At 41.0% G+C, this 22,026-nt stretch overlaps 1 protein-coding gene across 1 annotated transcript in view; it reads right to left on the bottom strand.

The window, feature by feature from the left end:
- Nucleotides 1–21,413, bottom strand: part of LOC132891017 (cytochrome P450 2D9-like) — a 43,911-nt gene extending 22,498 nt beyond the window's left edge. Inside the window, exon 1 of the mRNA XM_060928456.1 lies at nt 21,360–21,413. Within this exon, the coding sequence (XP_060784439.1) occupies nt 21,360–21,389 (30 nt within the window). The 5' untranslated portion in view covers nt 21,390–21,413. The remainder of the gene's footprint in view (nt 1–21,359) is intronic.
- Nucleotides 21,414–22,026: the final 613 nt, after the last annotated feature.

Below are 22,026 nucleotides of genomic sequence, written 5' to 3'. Positions count from 1 at the left end.
GGCGCTGGTCACGCACCCGCTTGTCACACTGGGGGTAAAAATGGTGACCGCGGAGAGTTAGAGAGGAATGTGAGGAATGCGAGTGTCTCCCGGCATTGACCTTCAGGGGGAAATGTTTTCTCAGCAACGGCCTGAAACAAGGCCGGTTCTGTCTCAGGGTGCCGAATGTCGATAAGATATGAATTGTTTGGTCTATCCAGACGCAGTCTTTGCACGTCCTCACCGCTTGTCCATATCTGTCCATTCTATTCAAATTGATCTCCGAAAAACGTATTCCTTGCAAAGCTGAAAGCTGCTCTGAGATAACCGTTTTGTGGTTAAAGTTCTGAATGTCCACAGTCCAAGTGCCAACAGCTTTGCCCACCACTCCAATCATATCGGGCAGCTTTGTGGGGCTTTGAACAGCTGTCACCGTTGTCTGATTTCCTCAATATACCAGGGCAATGCCTATTCCAATCAAAAGCAAGCAATCACAAGCAAAAGTCCTGTAATCATGGTTGCGTATAGGTAGATATCTTCAATGTCCTCCACAGAAAGAATCGCCAGGCACACGGCCCACCACTGCTCCCACGCGTCCATCGTGTAACCAGCCGCAAACGTTCCGGCAGGACAAACGGGTTCCCCCAAACCCAAAACTGTGTCAATTTCGTTAGGAGACCAGTTTATCAATTCCATGCTTTTTAGTTTAGAAAGTAATGCAGGAAGAGTCTCTTCAAAAAGTACAGCAGACGAGACAAGACACAGAAGCACAAGCAGGGAAAAAAAGGAGGGAATGCGTCCACCTTCCATGGAAGCAGATTTTTTTTTGTTTAAAATTTTGAAGACCATTTATCATTTTCGTTTCACTTCACAATTATGTGCTACTCTGTGTTGGTCTATCACATAAAATCGCAATAAAAAACTTTTAAGTTCGTGATTGTAAGGTGGAAAAATGTGAAAAAGTTCAAGGGGTATGAATACTTTTGCAAGGCACTGTAACAACAACACAAGAAACAAAATATCATCCAAGTCTGGTTATAGCTCCTTCAAATATTCTGCTGCTAAATTATTCAACAGTCTGGATTCTATAGTTAGAAATCATTTTGCTCAAACTATTATGTAGATAACAAAAAATATTTGAGATTAACTCTAAATTGTCCAGTGTACTCAAGCCTCTAAGTTATTATAATTTTCACACTATTTCATAAAGGTTCCATTGTCAATATAAATCGCCATAACTTTTAATATTTTTATCCACATTATTATATTTTTATTTATTCTATTTGTTATTCTATATTTGCCATTAATTACCTCACTCGGGACAGAGTCCACCAGGGGGTGAGGTATTGTTTTTGGTCGGGTTTCTTTGTTTTTTTGTTAAGGATATTACAGGAAAACGGCTAGACCAATCTTCATGAAACTTTCAGGATAGATGGCCATTGGTCTCAAATAGAACCTCCAACATGTTGAGGGTCATCCGGTCAAGGTAACCAAAAAGGTCAAAATCATTTTTGTTGTGTCTACTGCCTTATATAGAGGTGCTAGCCACTATGTCATCATGCTGTAAGAATGTAAGAGTGTAACAACTGCGCACTGCGCATACATGTGTTCCGATTAAAATGGTCGTGAGCAGAGGTGGAAAAACTGGATTGACAAAGTAAAAGTCCTGCTTAGGTTTTCCTTCTGCCTGTGCTCTCAACACAGGTGATTTCACCAATTAGCTCATCAACCTGGCTTAGGGGATGTGGTAATTAGGATCAGCTGGTTCATTGAATTGGCTGGAGCAAAAATGTGGCAGGGTTTTTACTTTCTGCACCCGGGTTTTTCCACCTCTGTCGGTGAGCATATACAATTTGGGTCACCATTCGAAATAAATGGACTAGACTAAAGAAATTGCTTTCAGACAGGTTTATGCTTATTCCAGAGGGAAAGTGTGTTCCACTGAGCTCTAGCGCCAGGCCATTTCCAGGAAATAAGAGTTTCCTGGAAATAAGGTCATGGTGACAGCTTTCGGTTCGGAGGTTTCGGTTTCGAAAACTGTAAGAGGTAAGAGTAAAATAATATAAAGTACAGACACTTGGTATATTTTACTTCTGTGATTTTTAAAATTGTTCATTTTTGGATTATGCTTCATTTTTGTGGCTACTGCCTCATAGAGGAAATTATGCTATATTTACTGTATGGACATGGTATTAGAAAAATTTTTACTTATAAGCCGGAGCCACATGTACCCATAGGGTACCTATTTTTTTTCGCAATATCTTCCTTCATATTCATCATAAGTGCTACCTTGCCCGGTTTGTTTGCCATGCACAGCTTTGATGTAAATAAGTGTCAGCTTATGTCAGCTCCACACTTGCATCCAAGAGGCAGGCCGACAAACGTCACTCCAAGGCACCCACTTACCGAGTAGATCAATGAGTAATGCTCTCCATGCACCACCTGCCACTTAGTCTCTCGCAAGCTAGCACCCAGGTTCCTTGGACCCTTCCTCTTCAAGAAGGTAATCAACCAATGTTCTGTTAGACTCGCATTACCACTCACCATGCGACGTGTTCACCCTATCTTTCATGCATCTCAGCATAAACCTCTGGTCTCCAGTCCTTTGCTACCGGGTGACATTTGTTTTGCCTGGCAAAACAAACCTCACCCAGTTTGTTTGCCATGCACAGCTTTCATGTAAATAAGTGTCAGGTTTGAAACCCTGTGTCTCATAAAGATTATTATTATTATTATTATTATTATTATTATTATTATTATTATTATTACAAATATATACAGGCTACAAATTACATTTCCAGTTTCACTGTTTTATGGCTACACTGTTAATGATGGAAATAAATAAATCAGTGTATTATATTACACTATTTAAGCACATACAATTTAGTAAAATGTGTGGATTTGTGTTGATGACACGGTGTCTCAGTTGAAATACTTGATTCTGGAACTGTGAGTGTGCAGCACTGAAGCTCATGTCCCTCAACACAAACCCCCTTATAACTCAGTGACTGTTCTGAAATGCTGAAACAGCTGATGCGAAACCTGACAGCTTTCCTCAAAAGTGGCCCAAGGGGACTGGAAAGCAGATAACAAGTAATCCTCTGAATGTGCTCAAATTTGAATTTAATTTAATTTTAGTTATTTACAGTGGTGCTTGAAAGTTTGTGAACCCTTTAGAATTTTCTATATTTCTGCATAAATATGACCTAAAACATCATCAGATTTTCACACAAGTCCTAAAAGTAGATAACGAGAACCCAGTTAAACAAATGAGACAAAAACTATTACACTTGGTCATTTATTTATTGAGGAAAATGATCCAATATTACACATCTGTGAGTGGCAAAAGTATGTGAACCTTTGCTTTCAGTATCTGGTGTGACCACCTTGTGCAGCAATAACTGCAACTAAACGTTTGCGGTAACTGTTGATCAGTCCTGCACACCGGCTTGGAGGAATTTTAGCCCATTCCTCCATACAGAACAGCTTCAACTCTGGGATGTTGGTGGGTTTCCTCACATGAACTGCTCGCTTCAGGTCCTTCCACAACATTTCGATTGGATTAAGGTCAGGACTTTGACTTGGCCATTCCAAAACATGAACTTTATTCTTCTTTAACCATTCTTTGGTAGAACAACTTGTGTGCTTAGGGTCGTTGTCTTGCTGCATGACCCACCTTCTCTTGAGATTCAGTTCATGGACAGATGTCCTGACATTTTCCTTCAGAATTCGCTGCTATAATTCAGAATTCATTGTTCCATCAATGATGGCAAGCCGTCCTGGCCCAGATGCAGCAAAACAGGCCCAAACCATGATACTACCACCACCATGTTTCACAGATGGGATAAGGTTCTTATGCTGGAACGCAGTATTTTCCTTTCTCCAAACATAACGCTTCTCATTTAAACCAAAAAGTTCTATTTTGGTCTCATCCATCCACAAAACATTTTTCCAATAGCCTTCTGGCTTGTCCATGTGATCTTTAGCAAACTGCAGACAAGCAGCAATGTTCTTTTGGAGAGCAGTGGCTTTCTCCTTGCAACCCTGCCATGCATACCATTGTTGTTCAGTGTTCTCCTGATGGTGGACTCATGAACATTAACATTAGCCAATGTGAGAGAGGCCTTCAGTTGCTTAGAAGTTACCCTAGGGTCCTTTGTGACCTCACCGACTATTACATGCCTCCATCTTGGAGTGATCTTTGTTGGTCGACCACTCCTGAGGAGGGTAACAATGGTCTTGAATGTCCTCCATTTGTACCCAGTCTGTCTGACTGTGGATTGGTGGAGTCCAAACTCTTTAGAGATGGTTTTGTAACCTTTTCCAGCCTGATGAGCATCAACAACGCTTTTTCTGAGGTCCTCAGAAATCTCCTTTGTTCGTGCCATGATACACTTCCACAAACATGTGATGTGAAGATCAGACTTTGATAGATCCCTGTTCTTTAAATAAAACAGGGTGCCCACTCACACCTGATTGTCATCCCACTGATTGAAAACACCTGACTCTAATTTCACCTTCAAATTAACTGCTAATCCTAGAGGTTCACATACTTTTGCCACTCACAGATATGTAATATTGGATCATTTTCCTCAATAAATAAATAACCAAGTATAATATTTTTGTCTCATTTGTTTAACTGGGTTATCTTTATCTACTTTTGGGACTTGTGTGAAAAACTGATGATGTTTTAGATTATATTTATGCAGAAATATAGAAAATTCTAAAGGGTTCACAAACTTTCAAGCACCACTGTATCTTTAAAGAGCAGCATACACCTTGACACTTCATACAAATTTCAAATCAAACTGAAGAATATCTACAGCAACTAAAGCAAACAAAAAAAAAATGGATTCTTTTAAGCATAAACTTTCTTCAAAGGTTCACATTTTTTACAGCCAGGGACCCCGTAACTGAAAATTCACTCTACTGGCTAACTGATTTTTGAAAATAACCCAACTATACAAATATTTGACCCATTGTTTAAATGCATTTAAAAAAAAAAAAACACGAAAGGAATATATCAGGTCCAAAATGATATTATTTGTAAGACATTGCTTATTGCTCTCATTTGCACTGACTGTAATAACTCAATAATAAATATAATAACTTTTCTAATGTTGAGTTGTGATTTCCCCAACACTAACATGGAATTAAAAGCCATTAGCATTAATCTTAGTCCAAATAACAGTGGTCAGGCAATGTTGAAGTGACAATTGGTTATTTGTAACTATTTATAATCGCAGTGTTTATAATCTGGTGTCGCCCAGATGAGGATGGGTTCCGTTTTGAGACTAGTTTTCTCAAGGTCTTTTCCTCACATTGTCTCAGGGTTTTTTTGTTTGTTTCTTTTTCTTGTCACTTATGCCACTTGCCCACTATGGATCTAAATCTACAAATCTACCAAATTTCTTTTAACTTGTTTTGTGACAATGTCTATTATTAACAGTGTTACACAATTAAAATAGAGTTGATTTGAGCTTACCATTGCCCAAGGTCCATTAGCCAGCTTTACGTTTTCAGTAAATAGCCGAACGTAGACTTTAAGGGTTTCATTGCCATAGTTATAGCGAGTACCAAACAAAACCAGGTAGATGATATTTGATGCTGCATCATGGAACAGAGTCTGAGGATACATGGAGCTTCCTACAAATAGACAAGCTTTGTTGATGTGTTTTTACTTGCTTTGTAAAAGATTTTTTATTGGGCAGCTATAATCAACAGAAACATGATTAATAAAGTAACATGTTGATACCAGCATGCTTGTCCAATTTTGCAACAACGTGTTCAATTTCTCCAAGAATCCTCTTCTCCATAGACTGTTTCCCCAAGCCAAAGTTCCTTAAGGTCATGAGAGCAAAGCGCCGATGCTCCTTCCATTGAAGACCATAATCAGCCATTATGACTCCTGTTTCATTTTACTCATATTAGTAACACACTGCACTAACAATACATTTGTAAAATAAATTTAATACAGTCTGGTGATGAGGGACGAGTGATTGTTTGTCACAGAGCTCACCTTTTCCTTTAGGTAGATCCTTCATCATGGAGTCTGGGCGTCCTGAAAAGTCTGCAGATTTGGTCACCAGAGCTTCTTTTATGGCTTTTAAACCATGAAGAACAACAGCTGGTTTTGTCCCAATATACAGACTGTAAATGTTTCCATATTGCTCAGCCAACTAAACATACAATAATCAACAAATATTATTTCAGCAAAACATACACACATTGCAAATGTGTCATGAGGTAACATGCCTGCTGTTCTGTCATAAGCTGGTTTACATTGTGAGATTTTCAACACAATTTTGTTGTCATAGACAAATCTTCGTAAACCAATTTGATTGTGACAAAAGATGGCTAACGACAAAGTTCTGGCAGTGTTATAAATTCCAACCTCAGAGTGAGATTGCTGCTACAAAACTCATCTGACAACCACCAGTAGGGGGACCCCGCTAGCAGACACTGTTGGGTGACTGCACCCTTAGGTGCCCACATGGTTATTTAAAAAAAAAAAAGCAAACACACCTTCTAGGGTAGACCCCGAAGCCGCCGCCAGGCGCCGCTTAAACCGCCATTTAGAATTTGAGCCGCTGCCAGCCAATAATTTTGTAAGCCAATTTGAGCCGCTATCTAATAAAATTTGGCTGAGCCACTAAAAATTGTGTACATCAAATAATGGGTTTATCCACATCATGAGCTACAAGAAAAGTGACACAAACATGATCAACTGTACACACTAGTAGTAACACAATAGAGACGTATAGGCATACACTGTAGAGATTTAGAACTGATATCACAGCACAGAGAGCCACCACAAGCTTGCCGTTGTGACTACCTGTCTGGCTTCCCGCCCCTCACACTGTTACCACGATACACTGGGGAACCCGGGAACCCACCCAGAGCATCAATCGACTCCGATATCGACGAGATGGCTGCATTCTTTGCCGCTGCTGAGGGAAAGTGTAAAGGTATTTTTGTTTGTTTGTTTGTTTGTTTGTTTGTTTGTTTGTTTCACATACTTCGAGATTGATAAAAAAAAGTACTCCACCACTCTACTTTCATCATAGTAAGATAGCTGCCAGTCCTTCACTGGTCATTGCTAGTGAGAGTAGATAGCTAGATGCCTTCCTCGAACAATCCAGATTAGCTTATTATTAGCATTGAACTACAATCTTGCTAGATTTATATTTACAATGAAGTAAGAGACCAGGGGACCTGTGGTAATTTGCTATTTATTCCCCCCATTTGTTTGATCCGTTCGCCCGGATATATGCCACACAGTGACATCCAGTATCAGCCATTTGTAGCCATAAACATTTTGGTGGCTGCAGCAGCCATTAAGGTTTTGGCTGAGTCAGCTAGCCAGCCAATAATTTCATCAGCCAGCCATTATCCTGAAAACAAATGGCTTCGGGGTCTATTCTAGGGTGCCCCTATGGTAGATAACACCTGTTTTCTGCACAAGTCTGGATCAAACTGAACATCATAATTTTCTTTAATCATAGATGTATCATCTATCATCTCTGTACAAAAGACCCAAACATGTTTTTAACTCAGATCTTTACAGAGATTATTAATGTTAAGGGTGTCACATCTATGCCAGAAACCACACCAAACTCCACTTAACAGAACACACTGCAGCCTACAAACATGGCCGCCACAGATTACAACACCTACACACCTTCACGTTCACAGTCACCACATTTTTAACCATGCACACCTGTCCATTACTTCACATAATCACAGCTCACAATATGTAGGACTCTCGCTACACACACAATTCTGAAGTAAACACTCTGTGTCATTGCCAGACTTTACCAAGACTTGACTGTTAATATTTCAGTACTCTGGTACACAGTAAAAAATGGAGTGTCAATATTGCAGTGTAAACCTATTTTCCTCTGGATAGAGTAGTTATAACACTATGCAGAGTAAAATCATCTAAATGGTAGTGTCAAAAGTGAGAGTTAATTCCCACTTGCACACAACGACAAAATCTACTTTGCAGGGTGATGATTCCCCGCGAAAATTCTAGAACCGGAGCTCGAGCTGGCATCGCATGTTGGAAGTCGTCTCTCTCCCTGTGTGGTAAGTTTGTTTGAATATTTTTAAGTTTTTGCCGTCTATATAGGTATTTTACCATTTACGACCAACATTTTGCAATATATTGATGCTGATGCTGATGCTGATTAGTGTTGCCACCTGTCCCGGTTTTTCCTGATTGTCCCGGATTTTCATGGTCTGTCCCGGAAAAAAAAAAATCCGGGACACTGAATGTCCCGGTTTTTTGTACATAATGGGCAAAATGTGTATTTCAACTTGCGAGCCAGCTGAGAACCAGTTTGCTTTTCCGAGCTCGCCGTGCTAAGCGGAGCCACGTCATTACGTTGCTGAATACGTCATTACGTCGCTGTATATGTCACTTACTACGCTGTGTTTGCATAAACCTTGGCGCGAATATCAAAGCAAAAACACGGAAGAAGCAGCAGCAGCAGCAACAACAATAATAATGATGATGGCTGACTTCGCATTTGTACAGCTGCGGCTTCTCGTCGCTTAAAAATGGCGATCTTTCGCGGTCTTGTTATTGTTGTTGGTCTTAACAACTCCGCCCCCCCGCTGACGTAAGCGGTTCTTTCCTCTGGCCCAGCAGAGAGTTGGTGCTAGCCTGGAACCGGTTTTTCTGGCCCCAGAGCCAGATCTTTGTCAGTGGAAACAGAAAACCCAGTTCCAAACTAAACACTGGCCCCGAACCAGCCCTGGAACTGCTTTGGTGGAAATGGGGCAATGGAGGATGCTTGGACTGATAAAAGAAACAGACTCTCTGTTGCAATGGTGAAGGCTGAGCTTCAAGTCAGGCTAAACTTTCAGTTGTCCTGTACTGAGTTCAAGACATTCATTGAAAATCAGCCAGGACTCATAGCAGCAGCAAAGAAAAACACCAAATATAAATGGAAGATTAGGTAAGGTTTTGGTGAATTAAATGAAATCCAAATAGTCTTATCTGCCTACTCCTGTATGTACTGTATGTGCCCAGTTATATGTCCTCCTATGTATTTGTTTAGCCAAGAGCAGCAGAGGCACAGGCAAGCACAAGCAAAGCACACACCACACTCTAAGCAATCAGGTAAACTGTTTGACACTACACCTTACATTGTTACATTCAGGTATTCTTAGATACAATGAAAAATTAGATTTATTTTTATTCCACATAAGCAAACAAACAACTTAATTATGTATTCCCCTTTTACCTGTGCCCACTACTGCCCCCAGGTGTCCACAACCAAAAACTGTTGGAAATAAACCAAAATAATGAAGACCTGCTATATTATGTAAAGCAATTAACTAAACAAATAACTAGCAAAAGCGTCATTTTTACTAATTAGAGCAATACAGTTTCAGCGTAGAAGGGCGATTTTTGTCTTGGGTTAGATGTGTGAAGGGCGCCGTTGCTTACAAGCAAAAAGGTCGATTGGATGGTCGAAATGTCCAGGATTTTTGTCAGACACAGGTGGCAACCCTAATGCTGATGATAGACAATTGTAGGTGTATTAAGTTAAATTAGGCATGCATAGGTGTAGGCTAGTTAGCTAATCAATATTTCTCACAGACTTAAAATCCAGATGCATTCGACTGCAATACTACGTCAAGGTTTTGGAAGTAATGAATAGTTGATTTAAATGAAAACAAAATCCAACTGCATTTGTTTGTTGACGCCGTGCGATATGGTGAGAATTTAAGTTGTTCAGTCGTGTTGGTGACGTTGGGTTAACATACCAAAATGTAAGCTAGCTAGCTTGACAACGTGGTTTCTGCCCAATGCCATATTAAAATAGCATTGCAACGGTTCACAAGTTCACTTGACAACGTGCCCAATGATTTGCAAGGTGTTATGTTCTCATGCTTAATTTGTGCCTCTGAAACCAGAAATAGTCGAGTGATGTCAACATAATGACGAAGAAAGTCATTAAGACGATGCTAGTTTTGGGAATCGGTTACAGTGAAGTGTTGCTGAGTTTAATGGTAATTTGTAGATTTGAGAGTTTCATCTAAGTGCACATCGTTCTCATACAGATTAGCATGCTAAGCGGAGAATTAGCATGCTAATCTGTATGAGAACGATGTGCACTTAGGGCATGATAAAAGAAAGAAGCGAATGCATGATAATGAACAACGCGAGCAGCAGTCAGGTAGGCAAGGCACCTTAACTGCTCTCACTGACCTGATTCATTTCGAACAAGAGTGAGAAACTTGCTAAACACTGCCGAGTTAAAGCGTGCCCAAGTCTTCGATGTTGTCAGTACACATGCGTTGTAAACTAGGGTTTACTGTCAAGTTAACTGTTGTTTTTGAATCGTTCAGTAGTTGAGAACCTTCAGGTGCTGACTAGCGCTTCGCTTAGCCGGTGCAACTTTCATCAGTGCTATCGAATCAACAGAGGAGAAAATGTGAGTGGGAGCCGAAGAGGTGCTTTGTTGTCAATGCTTTACAGTTGGTTTGAAAAGTTGTAGAAGTTGAGAGCCATCTGCTGATTAGCGTAGTTTTTCTGGTGCAAGTTTGGTCAGTGCAATCCAATCAGTTGAGGAGGGGAGGGACAGTATGAGAGGAAAGGGTGTCGGCTCGCGCTGTTGTGTTTGTGTGTGACTGCTTGCCTGTGAGGCTGTTTGAATGTAGTTGGACTTGATGAGAGTTTTGTTTAGCCGGTGCAGCTGTGTGTGTGTGTGTGTGTGTGTGTGTGTGTGTGTGTGTGTGTGTGTGTGTGAGAGAGAGAGAGCCTGTGATTGCATGCTGCAATTAGGAGCAATCTGTCTGTCTCCCCATGTTTTGCTGAATAATGTTATAAATGCAATCACTTATTACAATAATATGGAGCTTAACCCAGCCATGTATCAATTATTTTAAGGTTTACATAAAAAAAATCAGAGGGCTGTGAATCAGATGGGATTTGCCATTATTCACCCTAAAATTGCTTAGAATGCAGAAATACAAAATCTTATGGGGGACTTTGCACAGTTCTGTTTAATAACATAAAACATTCATTATCTCTGTTGTTGGTTGTGTCTGAGTTTAAATATCTTTTGACAAGGCCCTCCAACTGTGTGAGAGTGTGTGTGTGTGAATACGTTGATGGGTATTAACAGTTATTCGACCTTTCTCAAATTTAACAGAAAATGCTGCTGCGTGTCTCATTTGGTGGAGTGCAGAAGTACATCAAGATGCCTGAACTGACGTTTGGTGATTTCTTGAGAGAAGGTTAGGCAGCTGGGCCATAGAAGGTTCACGCTGCACGCTGCATGCTGCACACTACACGCTACACGCGTGTAAAGAAAAGTGGACAAACGTAGCATGACTTGCTCTGGGCCATAGAACGGCGTTCACGTTGCACGCTGCATGCTGCACACTTCACGCGTGAAGCGTGAAATGAACATGCACACTTTTTTCTAGGCGTGAAGATGGAAATTCCAGTCAATGCATGCGGTCACCGCCGCGCCAGCCAATCAGAACGGGTCTAGGGAGATAACTCTATGCTTTCAGGGGAAAACTTCAGAAAAAATATAATTGAATGGTATAATTGAAAAATAGTTCTTCATCGGGATTGTCAAGCAGATTATAGAATGTTCGGTGAAATTCACCACGGGTTTCTCTCAGAAGGAAGTGTTCTCGGCTCCAAATTCTGTTCCTTTTTCTCTTCCTCTGTCTCAGTAAAAGCAGAATGAGGCAATCGTCGTCATCCGAAGAGTCCATATTGTTGGTTACTCGGTCAAAGTAGAACAGACGCAACACGTGAACATCCAAGCATGAAGTTTAATGGCCCAGGGTCCGGTTCTTCACGTGAACGTGTAGCGTGTAGCGTGCAGCATGCAGCGTGCAACGTGAACCTTCTATGGCCCAGCAGCCTTAGTCACATAATTTGGATTGAAAGTAGCTTAATGTGTTCAAGTGGTGGCATACTGCAATTATTTCTCATCAGAACATTTTGTGCACTGTTTATTTTTTTACTCTAGTGAGTCTGAAATTTAACATCCCTGAAGACAGACGGTTGGACCTCAAAGTTTATGACCAGTCTAACACAGAGGTAGACTGTGAGGTTTTTGAGGAGCTCATAAAAGAGTTCCATGGACCTTTCCTAGTTTCATTGGCCAATGAAGCACCTGGTAATTGTTGCCTACTTGCATATGATTTACACACACATCATTTAGGTGGAAGTGTTGAACTATGTAATAATTGTGTTAATATTTTCCAATGCTCAGGTAACCCTCAGTTCACATCATCTCCACGGTCTACTGCATCTGATGACACAGTGATCCTCAACTCCTCCCAGCTTGACCCAGCTGAGGAACCCATTGCAGCCCAAGGCAGTCAACCTAAAAGGCCTTGCCACATCAACTATGAAGCAAAAGCTGTGAGTGTGTGGGTGGATAGGGGGTTTAATTTGCATACGGTGCATCATGTTTGTTTCAGAATTACCAAGTGTTTTTCAAAATACATTACTGCACATGTTATCTTTTAGCTGATTGAAAAAATCCTGACTGCAAAGCCTGGAGGTGACCGTATCATGGAGGAGTATGCAAAAACAAAATCAATCACAGATTCAACCAGAAGACGGCTCATCAACATACTTACCGCAGAAATGACGGAAACACATGGGTAAGTATGGGTCAAATGTGTTATCATGAGACATTTAAACATTATTGCAATTATTGTTTCGGTTATGTTGTTCAATGTTATCTAATAATGTTGATTATTGAATACACCAGGACCTCGCCGCCCCGGAGTGTGAAAGTGATGTATGCACAGGGGATTATCGCTCTGTTTCCATATCTTGAAGACCCATATTCACAGAATGGCTATGTAAGTAAAGGTTTTACAATATATTTGCCCTTCAAACTGTTGCTCGTATGAATGTATGTATACATCATACTGTGCATACATTATACATAGGAACACTACTACGATCCGGAAAGTGGTTCAGGATACATGGCATGGCAGTTGAAGACCATTCAACGAAAAGCTTCAGAGGAAAGAGGTCCAGCAGGTAGATCTCCTTAAGGTAATATTTATCATGATGGTGAATTATCAACCTGTGAAATGTGTTTAAAGGAGGATATAAAACTGTGTAGTTCTAAACAGCAACAACAAAATTGTTTTGTTCTAAAGTTGGCGGGCCAGGCCATGGACGTACTAGACCCTTTACTGCCGAAGTCCTGACTGATGAGGAAGTGGAATCCGCTATCGCTGTGTTGAGACATTCTGCTGATGAGGAAACCATCCATCAAAAGATGAAAATCACCTTCAGTTATCGCCACGCGATAGTCAATGATCCTGACAAATCAGCAGAGGTCTTCTCAGCTTTTCCACGGTTCCTGGACACACCAGGACTGGTAAGACATCTACATTCATTGAAGAGTGAGACATATTGTAAAATGTAGCACAAGGTACCAACTCCAGTTGTCCTCCTTTTTCTTTTTTTCTTTTTCAAATTACAGGTAGAGCAGGACTTCAGACTGATGTTTGGCGAGCAGACTGCCAATAAGTTCCTGGAGAGATGGCCTACCACTTTCAAAGCAAGAGTCATTAAGGAAAGCCATGGACTGGTCCCCTCCACAGACCTTCTTGATTTGATGCACAATGCTGAGACATCCACTGAAGTTGAAAATGGTAAGTCTTTGAATGTGGAGAAGTGTGTTGCTAAATATATTGAGGACGGTGGAAAATTATGGCTCAATGTTAACATGATACTTGTTGGCCTTTAGGCTGGGACAGTGACATGTCTGCCATCATACTGCTGCTACATCTGCTACCGCCATCCGCACAGGGACGAAAGAGGCCAGGGAAGATATCAGCATCTAATGCAGTAGATCACCTCATCAAATTCCAAAAGGTACACTAGACTAATATTTCATAATTAATCAACCCATCATCCATCCCACCACCCCTCCACCCTATCAACAACACTTCATACCCCATACATCACACCACCCCTCACCCCACCCTTGCCAACAACACCACATACCCTCAAACATCACCCCACTATCCCCCACCCCACCATTTAACACCACACCCTCTCAAACATCACACCACTGTACAGCCCACAGACACACCTCAAACACCACCTCACCTCACATTTATCACTCCCCCCCCAACCCCCACACGCACAGCCTCAAACATTAGTCCACTATCGAGCCCACATCTTCAAACATTACTCCTCTACCCTTACACTTTCTAACATCATTTTACACCCGGTCACCCTCACTGTACTACCTCAGGCCAACACCACTCCACATCACACCCTCAAACCTGAGTCCACCGCTAGTAATTCTATGCATGTGACATAACATACTTAAATCCTTAAATTGTTTAGAGTTGAGAGTGATGTCAATTGTTGAGAGGGATGTTATTGTTCTAATAAATAGTGTTGTTGAATGTGTTTTGTCATAGACGGGAACAAGCCTGCAGCAGCATCTAGACAACATCACTCAAAGCCGTCAGCCCTACCTCCTTGCACAGGGACCCACAAAAAGCAGCATTCACTCCTTCTTCATTGCCATCGATAAGCACGCACTTCCATGCCAAGCCACCACCTCAGTCGGAGCCCTGGATGAACTCTTCAGGGCCCACTTTGTCTTTGGCACATCTTACAGTCCTGTCTTGAACAACTTTTTCACTTTTCTCCAAACTTCCATTTACAACATTGACGTAGGGAAAACTAAGGAAACGCCAAGAATTGCAGAGTTGCGAGCTCGAATGATGCGTTAGATTCAATTAAACAATGAGGTGCTTTCTTTGCAGTAATGATCTTGGTGAAGCAAACAATCTTGTAAAGCATCTCAAAGTAATACATGGACTCTGTACGGGAAGGACTCTTTATCTTCAATGTGGCCAAGTGGGATGCTCATGTTTTTTCAATAGTTTTTCTGGTTTTAGGAAGCATCTGAACAAGTGCCATGTGAATAGTGCGTGTGATGTTATTGCTGATGCTGAACCACCACACTGTCAAAGTGTTTGGGATAGTGTTAATGCAAATCCAGCAGAAGAGCCATATGAGGCAGAGGTTGAGTCAGAGCCAGCATTATCCTCACAGCACCTTGTAAATAGTTGTGCCTCTGTCATTTCAGATCTAAAGGCAGCAGGTGTTGCCCAGTCTGTTGTTAATTCTGTTGTGACTTCTTTGGAGGATATTGTGCAGGACATTCATGAGCAGGCAAAAGAGTCAGTCATCCAGTGTGTATTTCGCGATCAAAGAGAAACTGAAACATGCAAAAATGTTGAGGAATGTCTTAACCAATTAGAGAATCCGTTTACAGCTCTTAATTCAGAATACAAACAGTCAAAATTGATGACCAGCAAGTGGGAAACTGTGGAACCAGTAGAGCTTGTAATTGGCTCAAGATTTGACTTGAGGCTGAACAAAAAGACAGGAACATATGACCAAGTAGTAGTTAAAGACACAGTTATGTATATTCCAATTTTATTGACATTAAAATCCATATTCAAAAGTGAACACGCCAGAGAAATGCTCAGAAGTCCACATATTAGTGATTCAAAACTCAGATATTTGTGACAGATCTTTCTTCAACACTCATCCTCTATTTTCATCAGAGAGACACACTATACAGATACAAATGTTTTATGACGACTTTGAGATTGCCAACCCCTTGGGTTCCAAGAGGGGAGTTCATAAAATGGGTGGAATCTATTTTACTTTGAGGAATTTCTCACCAAAGTGGAATTCCATTTTGGCCAATGTACATCTTTGTGCCTTGTTTCATGCGGCGGATGTAAAGCGTTACAGTTTTAGTGCAGTTTTAGATCCTATTGTTCGTGATCTCAAACAGTTAGAGAGTGATGACATTGATATTCCATTGTATGGTGGTTGTGTTTGTGGCAGTGTTATACAGGTCACTGGAGATAATTTAGGCCTAGATAGTTTGTTTGGTCTGGTTGAGAGTTTCAGTGCAAGGTATTGCTGTAGATTTTGTTTAGCTGAAAAAGAGGACTTCCAAACTGAATTCTCTGAAGAGGCTCCAAAAATTGTGTTGCGCACCAAAGAGGACCACAGTGCTCACTGCCAAGAAATGGCAAATAAGCCCTCTCTTCCTTATGTATTTGGTGTCAAGAGATCATGCTTACTGAATTCACTTACATATTTTCACACAACTGAGAACTACTCAGTTGATGTTATGCATGATCTGTTAGAAGGTGTCGTACAGTTTGAATTAAAGCAGCTGTTTTTGTATTTGGAAGAACATATTACACCGGCAGAACTGAATTTAAGAATATTAAGTTTTGATTATGGTTTCACCGAGAGATGTAATAGGCCAGTGGCTGTGAATTTAAGTGCAGAGTCTAATGATTTGGGACTAAACGCAATTCAGTCATGGTGCTTGCTGAGGAATGTTCCCCTTTTATTTGGAGATTTGGTAGCCTCTACAAACCAAAACTGGACCCTGCTTATTTTGTTATTACAGATAGTAAACATTGTATTCTCTCCGATGTTATCTCAAGGCCTGTGTGTGTTTTTGAAACATTTGATCATTGAACATCACAAACTGTTTAAGGAGGTATATCCTCAGAAAAAACTTTTATCAAAGCACCATTTCCTGATACATTATCCTTGTTGCATTCAGAAAATAGGACCTGTACTCCATAGCTGGTGCATGCGTTATGAAGGTAAACACAATTTTTTCAAGAAACAGCTGAAGTCCTTTAAAAATGTCACAAAAACGTTGGCCAAAAAGCACCAAAATCATATGGCACACAAGTGGCGATCCTCAACAACCTTTATTCGCTTGGACATTGGTCCAGGAAAAAGTGTGCCTTTAAATATGATCAGTGGTGGTTCAGTGATTGCTATGCAGATGAAAATGTCCAATTGTGATAAGGTAATTAAAGTAACGTGGGCTAAGCACAATGGGTATGTATACCGCCGACACCTAGTCATTTGTGGTGAAGTTCTTAATGAAATGCCTCTGTTTTATCAGATTGAATCAGTTGTGATCATACAGGACAAACCGGTGCTGCTCACCATACCTTTATTTACAGTAGCTTTTCAAGAACATTTCTTTGCTTATGAAGTGACTCGGACAAAGCAAGATTTTGTTGCTTTTCATGTTGATGATCTTCCTTATCCAAGACCTTTTGATATACAAATGTCATGTGGAGAGAATGACACCACTATGTACATTGTCCCATATTGTTATCTCTGAGGAGTTATTAGGAAATAAATGGTGCTACAGTACTTTGATTGTCTGTATTGTCTTTTATTATAGCAGTTAAAAACATTACTATTTCAATAATATAAAATGAAATAAATATACACTATATAGTGTAATTTAAGAATGGAAACTACTCTATGTAGTGAAATAAATTTACTCTGGCAGTGTAAAGAGAAGTGTTTTTACACATTTCATTGTTAATTTTGACAATATAGAGTCAGATTAACTCTGAAAATCTTACACTATCTATAGTGTTAAATATTTTTACACACCTCATTGTTAATTTTGTTACAAAATAGAGTAAAATTAACTCTAAAAATCTTACACTGGCTATAGAATAAATTTTACACTGATTTTGAGTGGGACCAAATGTTATCTGACAGAGTTAAATTCAACTCTTAAAGAGTAAAATTGACACTATGATTTTTACTGTGCAGGAAAAGGAAAATACTTGTATACTTAACTCGTACATAAAACATACGTAAACACTTACAACATGTTGTGATATTGTCCATTGTAAGTGCTGTACAAACTAAATGTGTTGAGTTACAAAATGTGTGTGAGTGAGAGAAAGTGTTACACTGATGTAACACATGACATAGATGAGGTGTAGTGCATGAGTGGTGTGTGAGAGAGAGAGAGAGAGAGAGAGAGGGGGAAAGTATGTGCACTGCATATAGATATAGATGAGCTGTCGTCAGGGCCGGAGTGGGCCCTGTTTTCAGTCCGGGAGTTTAATTCACATTCAGGCCACTTTGAAATGGAGGAGGAATTTGAGTGCATTAAAAAAGATAAAACAAATAACTGTTCTTTCAGGCAGCACGGTGGTGTAGTGGTTAGCGCTGTCGCCTCACAGCAAAAAGGTCCGGGTTCGAGCCCTGTGGCCGACGAGGGCCTTTCTGTGTGGAGTTTGCATGTTCTCCCCGTGTCCGCGTGGGTTTCCTCCGGGTGCTCCGGTTTCCCCCACAGTCCAAAGACATGCAGGTTAGGTTAACTGGTGACTCTAAATTGAGCGTAGGTGTGAATGTGAGTGTGAATGGTTGTCTGTGTCTATGTGTCAGCCCTGTGATGACCTGGCGACTTGTCCAGGGTGAACCCCGCCTTTCGCCCGTAGTCAGCTGGGATAGGCTCCAGCTTGCCTGCGACCCTGTAGAAGGATAAAGCGGCTAGAGATAATGAGATGAGATGAACTGTTCTTTCACAATGCTTTTATTTGGTTTAAATTCAGGTAGTGACAGTATGTTGTTCGTCGTTCTCTGCATTACTTTAGGGTTAATAAAACTTCCATTACGCAGTAGTTTAATGACCACAAACGTAATGCAGAGACCGACGAACGATTTCATCTAGTATGAGACGGGGCTCCACTTAAAATTGGATGGTGTGTGGCCGCGTGTCTAATCCGCATATACATTTATCTGTGTCACCAACATGTCCCAAAGTTCCTTAGTGAAAATATTTGAAAACACATCCAAAGGACATGCATCTTCAGAAATCGGCATCTTCGGCCCGGGTGTGGGAATGAACTTTTACGTCGGGGGCGAAATCCAGCTGACTGCCACTCCAAATAGCAAAGCAGCGAGTATGGCTGATTGTTTCGCGTTATTTAAGACGAATTACACAACACATTTTTAGTCACATAGTCTTAAAATAACGAAAGCACCCATCTCGCGTGCATTTGAACCAATGCTTGTGCATTACATGCCGCATACGCCTTGAAAATAATGGCAAATCAACAATGCTGGGTACTCAGCAACCGGCAGATAAAGCGTGAGGGCGCATTAGGCAACTCAAAAATGGTTAAATGAAATGTAGGCTAAAGCAAGTGTTCGATTCTGCTTAGAATATTGGCATACGCATACACCTCTTCTAAGTTATATATTTAACAGCAATTATTTAACATCAAATATGACTTCTAGGCCTATGTGTTCATAACCACAATGTGCGCACGCCTGTGGAAATGCACGGTGTGACAGCGAGATGAAATAGGCTGGATGAGGAAATAACGCGCAACAGCACATTTGGGACCTGTTCATCTAAAATTGTTAATAACTGGGATGTAAAGCAATGTCCAGTTCTTCTTAGAATTAAGACATACACCACATCTATACCGTGTAAATTGCGAGATTTCACATGACATCAAAAAGCTGAATTGACATCGCAAACTATCGACACATTATAGGCCTAGCATAGACTGATAAAATCGACAAACAGGGTTATCATACTCCATATCTTTTGTAACCTACCAGCTGGTCTTGAGAACATATCTGTCAATTTGGCACATTTTGCTGCCACCCCACCTCCGTCCTTTTTTTAAGCTTCGCCCTTTCGGTTCCACCTGACCTCTTTCTGCCCTCCATCACTGACGCGCGCTGTTTCGCGCCAATGTTGTTTAAGTTCCCTGCAATACAGAGGAGGAGTCTTGGACCAAACCAACTGCAATAGAGGGGAGGGGAGAATTTCCTTATTTGGTAGCGCCTATTTAATCTGCTGCGATGCTGTCGGCGTCTGGCCTGCCATGTGAAAATGCAGAGTGCAGTTGAATTGATGATTAATGCAAGAATAAGATCAGTGACCAAAATTAGTGAAAATTATTTTCCCCATGCTCCAAGCAGGCCACCATTGATGGTTTGGGCCGGGGATGGTCCCGACTAAATATAGGGCCACCCCGGCATTGGCTGTAGTAGACAAATTGTGTGTGTGTGTGTGTGTGTGTGTGTGTGTGAGAGAGAGAGAGAGAGAGTGTATGTTCAGAGTGCATGAGTGTTGTGTGTGTTATATGTGAATATAGAAATGTAGTGCATGAGTGATGTGTGTGCGTGTGTGTGTGTAAGAGAGGATGTGTGTTGAGAGTGCATGAGTTGTATCTTATAGTGAGTGAGAGAAAGACAGTGTGTTAAGAGAGTGAAGTACGTGTTCATATATGAGTGAGAGAGAGAGAGTTAAGACAGTGCATGAGTGTTACATTTAAATATAAAAATTTAGTGCATGAGTTGTGTGTGTGTGTTGAGAGTGTATGAATGTTACATGTAAATATAGAAATGTAGTGCACAAATTGCGTGAGAGTGAGATAGTGTGTTAAGAGAGTGCATAAGTGTTGTGTATGAGTGAGTGTGTTACATGTACCGTAAATATAGAAATGTGGTGCATGAGTGGTGTGTGTGTGTGTGTGTGTGTGTGTGTGTGTGTGAGAGTGAGACAGACAGTGTGTTAAGAGAGTACATAAGTGTTGTGTATGAGTGGTGTGAGAGAGAGAGGGGTAGGGGGAGATCGAGTGTGTGTGTTGAGAGAGAGGGGTAGGGGGAGAGTGTGTGTTGAGGGAGAGGGGTGGGGGAGAGTGTGTGTTGAGAGAGAGGGGTAGGGGGAGAGTGTGTGTGTTGAGAGAATGCATGAGTGTTGTGTATGTATGAGTGTGACAATTATTAATCAATGTGTACTCCCACCAGTAACACACAACATCTCACACACATTAATATAAACATCACACAACATCTCTATATTTTCTCTCTGTCTATCTAGTATCTGTCTATGTGTGCACACAGCACAAATCCCACTGTAGCCGGATATCTATAAAGACGCATATTTATCTATATGGTTGCATTTACATGTAAACGAAGGTTTCAGTCACTGAAAATGGATACTTTTGAAAACCCTGGGCAGAGTGGAGATTTCTGGAAACTCGGGAGATTTCTGGAAACTCTGAATTGTCTGAGGACAGAATTGTAACTGTATGTCTACAAAGTGAGAAAACTTGAAGAGAGTATAAGAGATGAATAACTTACATCCCAAATTAATCGCACGTTCACGTAGTTCGTAGGTTGTTCTGTTGTCGGACAAGAGCATGACTATCTGATACCACCACCGTCACGACAACCTGCTCATCCACCTGCTGCTTGAACGCGGCAAATGTTTGTGTGCTACGGTAATATGCATCCCCGCAGAAACCAAATAGGCAGAACAAAAATCCAGAGGGCGGAACTAACATTTCGTGGGACATATTGGTTTTATAAATTTTATTGTCCGGCCCTGGGGTGGCCAGGGCAGGGCAAAGGCGTGCCCTGGGGTGGTCACGGCCCCCCCGGCCACCCCTTAGCTCCGCCCCTGCAAACCATTCATTAACTGCTTACACAAATGATCACATTTTTAACAGATAATATGAAATTGTACCTTCTCAAAGTCTTTCAGAGGATTTTTCATGTTAAAATGAAACAAGTTCCCGAATATAGGAATAGGTCGTGGTCCAGGAGGGAAGTTCTTGGGTCTCTGGATCCTGATGAAGAGGAAGAGGAGGCAGACACAAACAACAGCCAGAATCCAGGAACCCAGCATGATGACTGCTGTACTGCTGCTCTATACTCTTCAAACCTCTGGAATGACAGGTCCTTATAGCAAAGAGAGTTTGTTAATCATTTACAGAACAAGGCAGCACGGTGGTGTAGTGGTTGGCACTGTTGCCTCACAGCAAGAAGGTTCTGGGTTTGACCCCAGTGGCCAATGGGGGCCTTTCTGTGTGGAGTTTGCAGATTAGATTAGATTAGATTAGATTAGATTAGATTAGATTAGATTAGATTAGATTCGATTCGATTCGATTCGATTCGATTCGATTCGATTCAACTTTCTCATTGCACATGTGACAGGCACAAAGCAACGAAATGTAGATTGCATCTAACCAGAAGTGCATAGCAGTAAATAACAAGTGTAATATACATAAATATAAATATACAGGAATTACAAGGTATGGAATGGTATAATGAAAGCGGCTAGAGATAATGAGAATGAGATGAGATATTTACAGTATGTTCAAAATGTGCAATATGAATGAATTATAGTGCAA

The sequence above is a fragment of the Neoarius graeffei genome, chromosome 8, assembly GCF_027579695.1.
Source record: "Neoarius graeffei isolate fNeoGra1 chromosome 8, fNeoGra1.pri, whole genome shotgun sequence".
NCBI lineage: Eukaryota > Metazoa > Chordata > Actinopteri > Siluriformes > Ariidae > Neoarius > Neoarius graeffei.
The sequence above is the reverse complement of the archived record's forward strand: the minus strand, read 5'-3'. Positions and strand labels throughout refer to the sequence as shown.